At 45.2% G+C, this 13,943-nt stretch overlaps 1 protein-coding gene across 1 annotated transcript in view; it reads left to right on the top strand.

Moving 5' to 3' along the window:
* PIMREG (PICALM interacting mitotic regulator) overlaps window positions 1-13,459 on the top strand; it is a 50,087-nt gene extending 36,628 nt beyond the window's left edge. The window contains exons 4-6 of the mRNA XM_075013934.1: window positions 5,733-6,076; window positions 7,723-7,818; window positions 12,196-13,459. Of these exons, the coding sequence (XP_074870035.1) occupies window positions 5,733-6,076; window positions 7,723-7,818; window positions 12,196-12,358 (603 nt within the window). The 3' untranslated portion in view covers window positions 12,359-13,459. The remainder of the gene's footprint in view (window positions 1-5,732; window positions 6,077-7,722; window positions 7,819-12,195) is intronic.
* Window positions 13,460-13,943: the final 484 nt, after the last annotated feature.

The raw sequence follows: 13,943 nt of genomic DNA, 5'->3' as shown, positions 1-13,943 counted from the left end.
AACCTGGATATGTGTAGTCAGGTCGCAGGGCTCTGCTTTGGAGGAGGGAGGGAAAATACTAAATAGCATCCCTGAAGATCCTGCTGGAATTCAGACCTTGATCTGCAAAGTCAAGGGTCTCCAGGCCCCTCGGGTCTGGGTAAAGAATACTACTTCAGCATCTCTTGCCACACTCAGGCTAGGTTTAAACTTGAGGGTTTTTCTCCCAACAGAACCAGCGGAGTATTTGCTCTAAGAATGCATTCTGCTGGCAGAACTCAGCACTCTTGTTGACAGCCTTCTGTCCCTCCCCCTCGAGGCAGAATGCCTTTCGTGACCAAATCTGTTGACCCAACAGCAGCATGGCTGCTGTCAGGGGGCCTCTGTCAACAGACTTGGCTTCCAGTCAGCGGGCAGCCCTGTCTGCTTGCTTCTGGTCAGCCGTTCTGTCGAAAGAGAGGACTTGGCAGTCCAGCCGTTCTCTGTTGACAGAGCAGATCGCTTTTGTGATTTGCTTTTGTGTGGCCGCAATCTGTCAACAGATGTTTCATAAGAACATAAGAATGGCCATACTGGGTCAGACCAAAGGTCCATCCAGCCCAGTATCCCGTCTGCCGACAGTGGCCAATGCCAGGTGCCCCAGAGAACGAGAACAGAAGACAATGATCAAGTGATTTATCTCCTGCCATCCATCTCCTGCCCTTGTTCTGAAGGCTAGGGGCACCATACTTTACCCCTGGCTAATAGCCATTTATGGACCTAACCTGCAAAAATTTATCGAGCTCTTTTTTAAACCCTAATAGAGTCCTGGCCTTCACAGCCTCCTCCGGCAAGGAGTTCCACAGGTTGACTGTGCGCTGTGTGAAGAAAAATTTCCTTTTATTAGTTTTGAACCTACTACCCATCAATTTCATTTGGTGTCCCCTAGTTCTTGTATTATAGGAAAAGGTAAATAATTTTTCTATATTCACTTTCTCCACACCATTCATAATTTTATCTACCTCTATTATATTGCCCCTCAATCGCCTCTTTTCCAGACTGAAAAGTCCCCGTCTCTCTAGCCTCTCCCCATATGGGACCCGTTCCAAACCCCTAGTCATCTTAGTCGCCCTTTTCTGAACCTTTTCTAATGCCAATATATCTTTTTGGAGGTGAGGAGACCACATCTGCACACAGTACTCAAGATGTGGGCGTACCATAGTTTTATATAGGGAAGTATGATATCTTTTGTCCTATTATCTATCCCTTTTTTAATTCCTAACATCCTATTTGCTTTACTAACTGCCGCTGCACACTGCGTGGATGTCTTCAGAGAACTATCCACTTTAACTCCAAGATCCCTTTCCTGATCTGTCATAGCTAAATTTGACCCCATCATGTTGTACGTGTAATTTGGGTTATTTTTTCCAATGTGCATTACCTTACACTTACCCACATTAAATTTCATTTGCCATTTTGCTGCCCAAGCACTCAGTTTGCTGAGATCTTTTTGTAGTTCTTCACAATCCCTTTTGGTTTTGACTGTCCTGAACAACTTGGTGTCATCTGCAAACTTTGCCACCTCACTGCTTACCTCATTTTCTAGATCATTGATGAACAAGTTGAACAGGATCGGTCCCAGGACTGACCCCTGGGGAACACCACTAGTTACCCCCCTCCATTGTGAAAATTTACCATTTATTCCAACCCTTTGTTTTCTGTCTTTTAACCAATTCCCGATCCATGAAAGGACCTTTCCTCCTATCCCATGACCACCTAATTTACATAAAAGCCTTTGGTGTGGGACCGTGTCAAAGGCTTTCTGGAAATCTAGGTATATTATGTCCACTGGGTGCCTCTTGTCCGCGTGTTTATTAACCCCTTCAAAGAATTCTAATAGATTAGTTAGACACGACTTCCCTCTGCAGAAACCATGCTGACTTTTGCCCAACAATTTGTGCTCTTCTACGTGCCTTGCAATTTTATTCTTTACTATTGTTGCTACTAATTTGCCTGGTACTGATGTTAGACTTATCAATCTATAATTGCCAGGGTCTCCTCTGGAGCCTTTTTTAAATATTGGCGTTATATTGGCCGTCTTCCAGTCATTGGGTACCGAAGCGGATTTAAAGGATAGGTTACAAACCACTGTTAATAACTCCGCAATTTCACATTTGAGTTCTTTCAGAACCCTTGGGTGAATGCCGTCTGGTCCTGGAGACTTGTTACTATTCAGCTTATCAATTAACTCCAAAACCTCCTCTAATGTCACTTCAATCTGGGAGAGTTCCTCAGATTTGTCACCTAAAAAGGCTGGCTCAGATTTAGGAACCTCTGTAACATCCTCAGCCGTGAAGACTGAAGCAAAGAAATCATTTAATTGCTCCGCAGTGGCACTGTCTTCCTGGGTCGCTCCTTTTATATCTTTATCATCCAAGGGCCCCACTGCTTTTTTAGCGGGCTTCCTGCTTCTAATGTATTTAAAAAATATTTTACTATCATTTTTTGAATTTTTGGCTAGCTGTTCCTCAAAATCTTTTTTGGCTTTTCTTACTACATTATGGCTACGTCTACACGTGCACCCAACTTCGAAATAGCTTATTTCGATGTTGCGACATCGAAATAGGCTATTTCGATGAATAACGTCTACACGTCCTCCAGGGCTGGCAACGTCGATGTTCAACTTCGACGTTGCTCAGCCCAACATCGAAATAGGCACAGCGAGGGAACGTCTACACGGCAAAGTAGCACACATCGAAATAAGGGAGCCAGGCACAGCTGCAGACAGGGTCACGGGGCGGACTCAACAGCAAGTCGCTCCCTTAAAGGGCCCCTCCCAGACACACTTTCATTAAACAGTGCAAGATACACAGAGCCAACAACTAGTTGCAGACCCTGTATATGCAGCACGGACCCCCAGCTGCAGCAGCAGCAGCCAGAAGCCCTGGGCTAAGGGCTGCTGCCCACGGTGACCACAGAGCCCCGCAAGGGCTGGAGAGAGAGTATCTCTCAACCCCCCAGCTGATGGCCGCCATGGAGGACCCCGCTATTTCGATGTTGCGGGACGCGGATCGTCTACACGTCCCTACTTCGATGTTGAACGTCGAAGTAGGGCGCTATTCCCATCCGCTCATGGGGTTAGCGACTTCGACGTCTCGCCGCCTAACGTCGATTTCAACTTCGAAATAGCGCCCAACACGTGTAGATGTGACGGGCGCTATTTCGAAGTTACTGCCGCTACTTCGAAGTAGCGTGCACGTGTAGACGCAGCCTATGACACTTAATTTGGGAGTGTTTTATGTTCCTTTCTATTTTCCTCACTAGGAGCTGACTTCCACTTTTTAAAAGCTGCCCTTTTCTCTCTCACTGCCTTTTTAACATGGCTGTTAAGCCATGGTGGTTCTTTGTTAGGTCTCTGACTGTGTTTTTTTATTTGGGGTATACATTTAAGTTGGGCCTCTAGTATGGTGTCTTTAAACAGTTTCCACGCAGCTTCCAGGGATTTTAGTTTAGTTACTCTACCTTTTAGTTCCTGTTTAACTAGCTTCCTCATTTTAGTGTAATTCCCCTTTTTGAAATTAAATGCCAGAGTGTTTGACTGCTGTGGTGTTCTTCCCAACACAGGAATATTAAAAGTTATTATAGTGTGGTCACGATTTCCAAGCGGTCCAGTAACAGTTACCTCTTGGACTAGATCGAGAATTGACTCTCCCCTTGTGGGTTCCTGTACTAGCTGCTCCAAGAAGCAGTCATTTAAGGCATCAAGAAATTTAATCTCTGAATCCCGTCCTGAGGTGACATGTACCCAATCAATATGGGGATAATTGAAATCTCCTATTATTATTGTATTTTTTTATTGTGATAGCCTCTCTAATCTCCCTTAACATTTCAGCATCACTATCACTGTCCTGGTTAGGTGGTCGGTAATATATTCCTAATGCCATATTCATATTAGAGGAATGAATTGTTATCCATAATGATTCTATGGAACATTTTGATTCTTTTAGGATTTTTGTTTCATTTGATTCTATATTATCCTTCACATATAGTACCACTCCGCCACCCGCACGACCTGTTCTGTCTTTCCGATATAGTTTATATCCCGGTATGATAGTGTCCCACTGATTGTCTTCATTCCACCATGTTTCTGTGATGCCTATTATGTCAACTTCCTCCTTTGATATGAGGCACTCCAGTTCACCCATCTTATTAGACAGACTCCTAGCATTTGTGTAAAAGCACTTTAAAAAACTACCACTATTTATATGTCCACCTTTCATAGACACCTTGGATTTTTTTATATGCGATTGTTTCGTCGGAAGAGTTCTTCTGACGGTGACCTCTGTTGACAGATTGCTGTTGTGTAGCCATAGCCCCAGTCTCTACCCCCATTTAAAGTTACTGCAGCAAAGAGAAATGGTGGATTTCCTGGAAGTAGCTCCATCTGTTAAACAGATGGCATGACTAGGGTTCCCTGTAAGCTGAATGCTTGAGCGGCCACAGAGGAGAGATTCAGGTGTCACCCAGTGGCTTAGCAGAGCGCTCACAGCCGGCAGTGAGTGTTTCTGCTGGTGGTGGACATCCACACATGCCTTGGAGCACAGAACAAACTTATTCTGCTGCTGGAGGAAAAACATTCGAGAGAACGCTGGTCCTTATCCATGACTGGAGGGTGTGTGGCATAAGGTGCGGTACAAAAAGAAAGCCAGCCCCCTACCCTGGAGAGTGGACAGACCCCCCAATCACTCACTCACCCCAAACCATTCATGGACCCCCCCTCAATTTTAACCGCTTTGTACAGGTCATTAAACGAAAAAGGAAACCACAGCCTAGAATTTTGGACTGCAGTTAGTAACACTACTGGAAGGTATTTAACTTAAAAATAATTGCTTGTAACTTTGCAATTTATTTAAAACTGATTTTTCTATGATAATTTTTATGTATCTTTTTATTTTATCTATCTTTATTATGATTTATTTTCATGGACTCCCTGCAGTACCCTCGTGAACCCCCAGGGGTCTGCACACCCCAGGCTGGGAATCACCGAGTTAGAGGGAATCGCAGGCAAGACCTTGGTATTCTCAGAAACTAGCAATTGTTTCTCTAATGGCAAGTATCCAGAGGGAAGAATGTGCAGCAAGTGCTTCCTATGGATGAAATACCAAGAGATGGCAGCAGGACGTTTTTGCATGTGTACAGGCTGCCGAATCAGGTCTGAGCATATGTCTCCTGGGACCAGCAGTACTGGCGTCATGGAGTTTTGCTGCGTATTTCATGCTGCTTATGTTAGGTTGCATGAGCTATTTTAGGAAATGCTGCTAGCTAGCACCACCGGCTGCTGCTCTGCCTCCGAGCTTAAAAGTAGACACGAGGCCCAGGAGGCTGTCCTGCAGGTTGAGATCCATTAGCAGGACAGCAAAGGGAAGCTTGTTTGTGCTGTTCTTCTTCCTTTCAAGAAAGGCTTTGCATTCCAAGGCATCTGCAACGGGTTCTAGGGTGGCTGGCCTGCTCCTGCTCCCCGTGGAACGGGCGAGAGCTTTGTCGAGCACCTGTGAGAGGGGAGGAGCATTCCCGAAGACTAATCAGTCAAATGAAACCTGCTGCTCTCTTTTGGTGCTGTAAGAGGAGGTAGCAGCAATGACAGCCATGCAGCTGCTCTAGTTGAAACCTGGCTTTGAGAATTTGCAGGTGGGCGAGTGTGGGCGTGTTGGTATTTTGTTCAGCTGGTGTATCGTACACAGCAGTTGATGATCCCAGATATGTCTGCCTTGCAGAGAATCCAGAAGTCCTGCCGAAATCCCAGGCAATCTCTACTCGCCTCTCCAGGGAAAGCCTCTGCAAAGAGAAATGGCGTCTTGAGCTCTGCCAAAAAGAGGAGCATTTCACCTCGCACTCCTCGGCGGAAGAGCAGGCTGGCCACGACGACCACCCCACCATCTGGTCCCAGAAGCATCCCTGGGTCTAGCAAGAGAACCTCCCTTTCTCCCAGATCTGCAAAGAAAGACTGGAGGATACTCGCTTCTTGGTTCGGAAGAGAAGTCGTCCCCCTTCGGCGATCAAGGAGAGCAGCGGCTCTTGCGAGCCCGTATGCCTCCCCTCTACCTGCCAGCAGCAAGAGGCAAGCTGCCATCACTTGTAATTCCTGTGCCTGTTTTATTACTGGGACTAGAGCGTCAGGCTATAGCAGAGGTGACAGCTGAGCATTATTAGCCTTTCTCACCAAACCAATGTGCTGTTAGCATGGTTGGGAAGGTAATGAAGTTATGTGCCCCTTAATGAGACTGGAGCACAGAATTAATTTTGCATCATGACTGACCAATGAGCTCTCCTGTGCTTCTCCTGTTCCCTCTAGTGGAAGGGTGCTATTAGGTTTACATCATCCAATCACATCCGCTCCAGGCTCGCTAGAGTTAAAGAAATTTAACCCCCCTAAATTCTGCACTGATGTTTGGTTGATCAATCACACAGAGATCTGTTCATCCCATTCCGCTCTGCGCTTCCCAGAACTATTTGTATTGCGATGTTTAGGGTCCTAATCAGCAACCCCTGTAAGTGTGGGTGGCCACCCAGGAGAGATTCAGGCGCCGCCCAGCTGGTTAGCAGGGTGTCCACAGCCCGCAGTTCCTACTGGCGGTGCGTATCCGCACGTGCCTTGGTGCACATAAAATGTATTCCACCCACAGAGGGGAAAAAATTAGAGGGAGCACTGGTCCTGATCTGACTGGAGGGTGTGTTGCGTAAGGTGCTGTCCAAAAAAGACTGCCCCCTGCCCTGGAGCGCTGACAAAAGGTTGTGGCAGGGGAAAAAGTATTTCATGAAGAACAGACTGTGGCTGGCGCAAGGTCAAAGGTGAAGACTCAAGTGTTGGGAATGCCATGACATCTCCTGGGTCCCAGTCCCGTGCCTAAACTATGAGCCCATCCTTTCTAGATGTGTTGGCGGTAGGGCGAGGTGGGCAATCATTGTCGCGGAGGGGTACTCTGTGACTTTTGGTACCGGTTGCAGGCCAACTCTGGGCTCCCCGGCAGGGGTGGGGCCTCGGACAGAAGGGTTAGGACTGGGGGCTACACAGAGGCAGTGTGTAAGTGTAAAGAGAAATACTTTTGTGTGTGAGAGCCTTTGTGACAGTGTGTGCTGCAGTGTGCGTGTGAGACAGTGACACAGAGTGTGTGTGTGTGTGTGCTGGTGGCTGCTGGATAAGTTTGAGAGGAAACCCCCCCTGTCCCTTTAAGGGAAATGCGTCCTTCTCTGCTGTCTCTCCCTGCTCCCTCCTGGCCCCCAGCTCTGCACTGCTGAGTGAGTCGCATGCTTCAGACTGGAGCAGCTCTGCTGTGTCTCCCTCTCCCCGATTCCTGCTCTGCAGAGATGGGGTGCAGGGGAACACCCTGACTTCAGCACCATTCTCTCTCCCAGCCCTCACTGCTAGCAGGAGAACCCTGGGAGCAGCTCAGCTGCAGACTGAACAAGGTTAGGGGAGGGGCAGCTGAACACACCTTGCTGGCTGTAAGTATGCATGCTCTGCTCATCAGCTGGGCAGGCCAGCTCTGTCCCTCAGGGCTGATTTTGCCCAGCCCTGTGTTAAGGCATGACTGAGGCTGAACATAAGGATGGGGCAATGGAACCTTGTCGCAAGAGGCTTAAAATTTGAAGGGATGGAGCACTAGGGTATATATGGTAAAGAGACTTCTGCAGTGGTAGGGAGCTAGGTTGGATCGCTTAGGGGATTCAAATATTACATAGCTCCATGTGTCCTTCTCCCTACAGAGAGTTTGACTGCGAGTTGGAATCGGTCTCCGTGGGCATTCGTCGGCTGAAACGTCTTTCTCAGGTGTTCGACGATGTCATTACAAGAGAGGAGAGGTAAGATTGTGAGCCTGGAAGACGTTTATTTCCCCTCTCTAATGCTGCCTGTGCAGCAGAGTCTTTCCGAAGCGTTGCCTTTCCAGTCCTGAGCCAGTGATACTGCTGAATAGAAATGAACTGATCCCTCTAGCTCATAATGAAGATGAGTGAGAGCAATAAAAGTTCCTTAACTGTAGTGCAGTCTCTGCGAGTTAGAAAGCTGCAGAGTGGCTCACAGTGCCACTGACGTCTAACAAAAAATTCTCCTCGATTGTACAGCAAGCAGCATGTAATCGGAAGCCTCCCCACCATATTTAGCCTCTGATACCCTATCCTGCATGGTAACCCAGGTAGAACTGCTGCCAGGAGTTAATACTCCAGAATGGGGACAGGAGAGGCTTCCCAGAATCTCATCACGTAGACACTTGACTTTCATTTCAATGTGATTCTTTAAATGTTGTCTGAAAAGCTTGATTCGGCTCTGAGTAACACCTAGGATTAGTGTGGTTTGTACATTTGATAAGCAGTTTATAGTCCTTATCACAATCTTCCCTTCTAGTCAATGGTTTTCTGCACACAATTGAGGGAGAGAAAAACCCTGCTAAACAGCAAAATAACTGTAGAAGTAGCAGGGTGACTTGGAAGCAGGTGTATTTGCTGAAACGGCTCCTAATTCACTTTGAAACAAACTAATTTCCAGTGGAAAGGCTTGACATATTCACAGTCGAATTCGTTTCCCAGGGATCATGAAAATAGTAACAAGATAAAGTTATGTAACATTGTCCAAACCAATTAAAAAAAGTCTCTTTTGTAAGAGAATCCCTGTGCAAGAACTGGAGTTCCTAACTTAAGAAGCTTTTTTTGAAATGTGACAGATGACTGTGCTTTTGTAATACAGTAGCCCCCTGACTTACACAGAGGTTGTGTTCCTGCACAACCCCGCATAAGTCAAATTTTGTTACGCAGGGAAGCCAGGAAAGTGACCAGTGCTGGTCAGTTTCCCTGCTCTTGTCAGGGATGACAGGAGTTGGGCTGCTGTCCATGACAGGAGAGGTGTCCCTGCTCCTGTTGGTGGTGGAAGCTGAGAGTCAGGCTTTCAGTTGCCACCACTGACAGAAGTGGAGAGACTGACCAACGCAGCAGCATCGGTCAGTTTTCCTGCTCCTGTCAGTGGCAGGGAGCTGGTACCTGGCTTCCAGCTGCCTACCACACTCAGGAGTCAGGAAACTGACCAGTGCAGCAGCACTGGTCAGTTTCCCAGCTCCCCTGAGTGGCCGGGAGCCAGGCACCTGCTCCCTGCCACTCATTCATGTTACGCTGAGATTTGTGCAACTTGAGTGTGGGTATCTTGGGGTTCTACTGTAGTTACCTCCTTTAGAACATGCATCATCAAAGTGCGGGGTTGTAAGCATTTTCCTTTGAAAATATTTTGCCACTGTAATCTCCTAAGTCTTCTCAATGTAAACTTCAAATTTGCCCCTTAATTTTCCTTGGATCAGGTTATAACGTCTGCAACATCTGTGGATGACATGATCATGTATTTCAGCAAGCAAGAGACTGGATGTAGCTTAATACCATATAGCTTCTAGATCAGGTGTTCTCAACCCTTTTCTTTTGCAGGCCTCCTCAAACATGCTATTGAAACTTCATGTCCCATCTTTGCTACAGCTCTTTCTGCTTATGAAAGCCAGGGCCAGTGTTGGGCGGGTAGCAAGCAGGACCCAAAGTCCCATGCCAGAGAGGACTGCAAAGCTAAGTTGCTCAGGCTTTGGCATCTGCTCTGTTTCATGGGGGTCCAGTTTTCTGCCATGGACTGGCAACCTAATGCCAGGTAAATCCCCTGAAACCTGCTGTGGTCCCTAAAAATGTCACTGGTTGAGAACAACTGTTCTAGATAGCTTGCCCCAGAAAAGGGCTTTTGGAAATCCTGCAGAATTCCAACTCCACCCCATCCTATTTTTTTTTTCATATGGCTCAACGGGCACAAGTTGGCAAAATCCTGATCGAGCCACATGTTAATGAAATGACTATAGCCACTTCCAGTTCACTAAAACCTCATTCCTAATATTCTTCCATCTGTTAGTGATATGACAGTTTCTCTCATTCGTAACTGAAGATAATACCAACCAGGTAAAGTTTGCTTCGAACATACTTCATCTGCATGTGGTTGAACAGAGGAAAACTGCTATTTGGAGAGAACAAGTCCATAAGAAACTTTGAGTACCTTTTAAAATAATAATTAAAAAACAAACAATCAAAAACTAATGTACAGAACCACCATGCATGCCTGTGTTACGTCTTGTCTTCACGATGGGCTGGATCAACAGGCAATGATCAATCCAGACATGATAAATCAACTACTGAGTACACCAAAATGAGAAGAGTAAGTGATGTTGACAAGAGAATCACCTGTCAACTTACCTCAGTGCATCAATTTCAGCTGTGTTAGTAAGGTAGCTGAGGTTGTATAACGTAGGCTGGCAGTCCATGGTGGTATAGACAAGGCCTTGGCTACAGTAGTAATATGTTGCAGCCACTGACCCCAGCTTCAACTGGTGAATTATCTAGGTCAGCCCCTGGTGGGTTGGCATTGAAACAATAATTTGGCTTCTGTGCAAATAGCTGTTTTTCTCACCCCAGGCCAGAAAACTTCTGGTATTAATGTTTTGTCACTTTGATTCTCACTAACAATGTAAAGCATGTTGGAAAAGTGTTAAACCTGGGCAAGTCAGAGTATGTTTTATCACTCTAAAAGTTTGGCAGATAAGACAACAGTGCCTCAATAGCAGGAGCTGACGTTGTTCTTGCTGGTGTTTAAATACAGTAATTGCATGTAATTGAACCGCTTTAGTCTGTGGTCTGTCAACATCCTTGTTCTGGCATGGTTTTAGTTAGCCAGATGTCCACTTATCATGGGTGTGGCCACGTTTTTTGCAGTTCGATAAAATTTTGTCTATAGCCACCATTCCAGGCTCTGTGTTCTGTGCTGTTAGGTAGCTCTAATTTATCCTTAAATGTCTTCTAAGAGCCCAGCAAGCTGTGGAAGTGTTGGTAATGCTGCTAGACAATATTGACCTCCATGGTTCAGCCTCAGTCAGGTCCCAAGGGTGCTAGACTAGAGAGGTTCAACCTCTGATTGGCTTTAGAACAAACCAGGTTCTCCCCATGTAAATTTCTGAACATTGTCTTCAGCATCACTTCATCCAACATTTCCATTGACAGACTTGCTATGGGAATTCCTTAAATGTTTGAATTTAATCTCCACATCAATCTGCATAGTGCCATTGTTAAATGTTTACACCACTGTGCAGAAGGTTTGCAGTCTGGATTTTTGTTCTTCAGTTTTAAAGGGAAGGGGACAGTGGGACACAAGCCAGGTGTTTTAATGAGGAACAAATATGCAAACAGGACCACTGGGAGTGGGCAGTAAGTAGCTCACAGGCTGGATGCGGTTTGGAAAGATTAGCAGGTGCTTTATTTACCCACACGTACAGCCTCTAGCAGCCCCTCTTGGCTGCTGATTGCCACTCCTGGCCAGAAAGCAGTGTGCTGGTAGGTACCACTTTCTGTAGCCCATGGGAGCTGCAAACCACTGTACCTGTGGATACACAGGTAAATAAAGTGCTGGCAGTCAGCAGAGACTAACTCCAGCAAACCACCTCTAGTTTATTGCCCATGGTAGAAAATAGGGGGTCCTGTAACCACTAAACAGCCAGTTCCTTCAGTAAGCTGTGTATAACCTTAAAAGGCAATGCATGCTACTTCCGCACTAGCAATTTACTTCACTTACCTTCCTCCTAAGAATGCAGTTCTGTCAGCTGCTGGTTTGAAGCTCTTCTCTATTTCTGGTGGAAAAGCCCCTCACTTTTACAACTGAATATGGTGGCAGAGTTTGCTCAGTATGGTAGTTTCCCAGGCAGAGACTAATTCTGCTTTCTAATCTCTACTCACCAGGTTTTATTTCAGAGGCCCTGTGCAGATAATCTTCCATAGACATACATTTATTTAATCTACTGTGATTTGGAAACATTCCCTCACCATTCTCAGAACCACCGCTGATGTAAAAGCTGCATATTAGGTGCAGATAACCCTTTGCTGATAGTTTGTGTCGCCATGAGAGCAAAATTAAACCACCCCCCCCATGCATGTTGTGATTTACTGACTATATCATGCTAGTTAATCTGCTGCAGTTGTTGATCACACATGGCAGCAGATTAAAAAAATTCTCACTCAGCCATATGCATAAAGTCAGCTCTCTACACCAGCACCCTATTGCCTGACTTGCCTTTTGTTCCCTCTTCTGCCAGCTTTCCAGCAGCTTGTGAATACTGAGCTAGTAATTGTGTAACCTTGCCCAATACTCCTGTGTTAATTGCACTCCTTTATTCTCTGCAGAGAACAAGCAATATCCAATTATCAGCATCTCATGGCAAAAAACTTGCGGTCTGTGCATCGATGTCGGAAACCCTCCCAGCCTTTCAGGCAGCCGGTGAAAAGGCTGCAGCATGCAGTTGGTACTTGGACTGAGATGGCCTTAGCCAGTATTTCTAATGTGTGACTTCATGAATGATTAACTTTATATGGCGGCTGGAGGGCTGTTGTTTTTGTTTGGATTTTGGTATCTGTGCTTTTTACAAGCTATTTTTAGACTACTACCTTTCCCTGTAGCTCAAGCCTTTCTTTCTGAGGATGCAGGGATTCTGTTAATCACATGACAACCTCCTATGGTATTGCCCAGTGACAGGGAAAACTAAAACTGAACTCACTTAACCAACACTTCCAAATGAGACCAGCATTGCCTTCCTCTTGCAGGCTGAGCCCAAGAGCACTGAATGATTTTTAAGGAAAATCTTTCCTCAGTGGGCCTGCATAGCTAAGGTTTTGGGTGATTTGAAGTAACGCGGTTTGAATGTCAAATGTAGCCATTTCATTTTAAACTCCTAACAGCTGAGCCTTCCTTTCTCTTTCATGCTCCTCCAAGATATCCCAACAGGTGGGATAAATATTGCTCTTTGAGCCTGTGTACACAACTGAAGACACTAATGGTCAGTATACTGAAAATGGAATTTCTCTGTGCAACAGCACTAGGTAGTAAGAGTTGCTAATAGCCTTTGATATCATTTTATATCCAAATAATGTCACTATCATACAGCTAATTTTAACAAAATATTTATTCTCCAATATTTCAACCAAGTGAGGGAGTCCCCTTTTTCTATATAAAGGTCTAGAATTCAGCATGGATACCTGTTCTGGGATGGAGGCTTCCCTCCCAGCCCCATGAGAACAAGTAAACAAAAGGGTCTTTTAAGCCATCTGAGTTGGTGTCCCTAGAAACCACTGCCATTTAGAATGTTTGTTTGTTTTGAATTTTTTGGCCACTAACTAGCAAACTTCCAATGGCTTCACTATTGCCCTGCTTTTTTTTTTCTCCTCAAATATTCTAATAACCTTGTAAGCAATTGTGCACAAATAACTGAATGCTCTTCCTATCTACATGTAAATTGAGATTCTTTTTGCCTGCTGACAAATCAGACTGTTGAAAAGATTAAAATAATTGTAGCTATAGGCTGGAATCCCTTCCAACTGAAGTTTTAGAAAACAGATGTGGCTTATTATTTGAAGACTGTAAACCAGTGGGGAGCTTTTATGTGAAGTTTTACTTGTATGTACTGATTCTTTTATTAAAAAAAAAATCAATAGCACATCTATTTTTATCTCTTATTTTCAGACTCTCTGCCACTCACAGAAAAATCTCAACCGCCAGTTACCATTCACCTCTTAACTTTTGATTCTTGTCATTTCCTGCTCCAGTGCTCATACAGCATATGTATCTAGCTTGCTTGCAATGCTAGATGCTCCACTTTATAGCTTTTGACAAGTTAAAATCCAAAGGACTGCCCACGTGTGTGGCAAAGAGACAGGATATGACCCTCTCTTCCTAAATGTGCATTCTTTGTTCATCACACAAAAAGAGGCACCAAATGACATTAAAAGGAAGTGTGTTTAAAACAAACACAAGGAAGTATTTCTTCACACAATGAACAGTCAACCTGTGGAACTCCTTGCCAGAGGATGTCGTGAAGGCCAAGAGTAGAACAGGGTTTTTTTTTTCCTTTAAATACCTAGATAAATTCATGGAGGGT

Source organism: Carettochelys insculpta, chromosome 19, assembly GCF_033958435.1.
Source record: "Carettochelys insculpta isolate YL-2023 chromosome 19, ASM3395843v1, whole genome shotgun sequence".
Classification (NCBI taxonomy): Eukaryota; Metazoa; Chordata; order Testudines; family Carettochelyidae; genus Carettochelys; species Carettochelys insculpta.
This window is presented reverse-complemented; position numbering and strand designations above follow the sequence as displayed.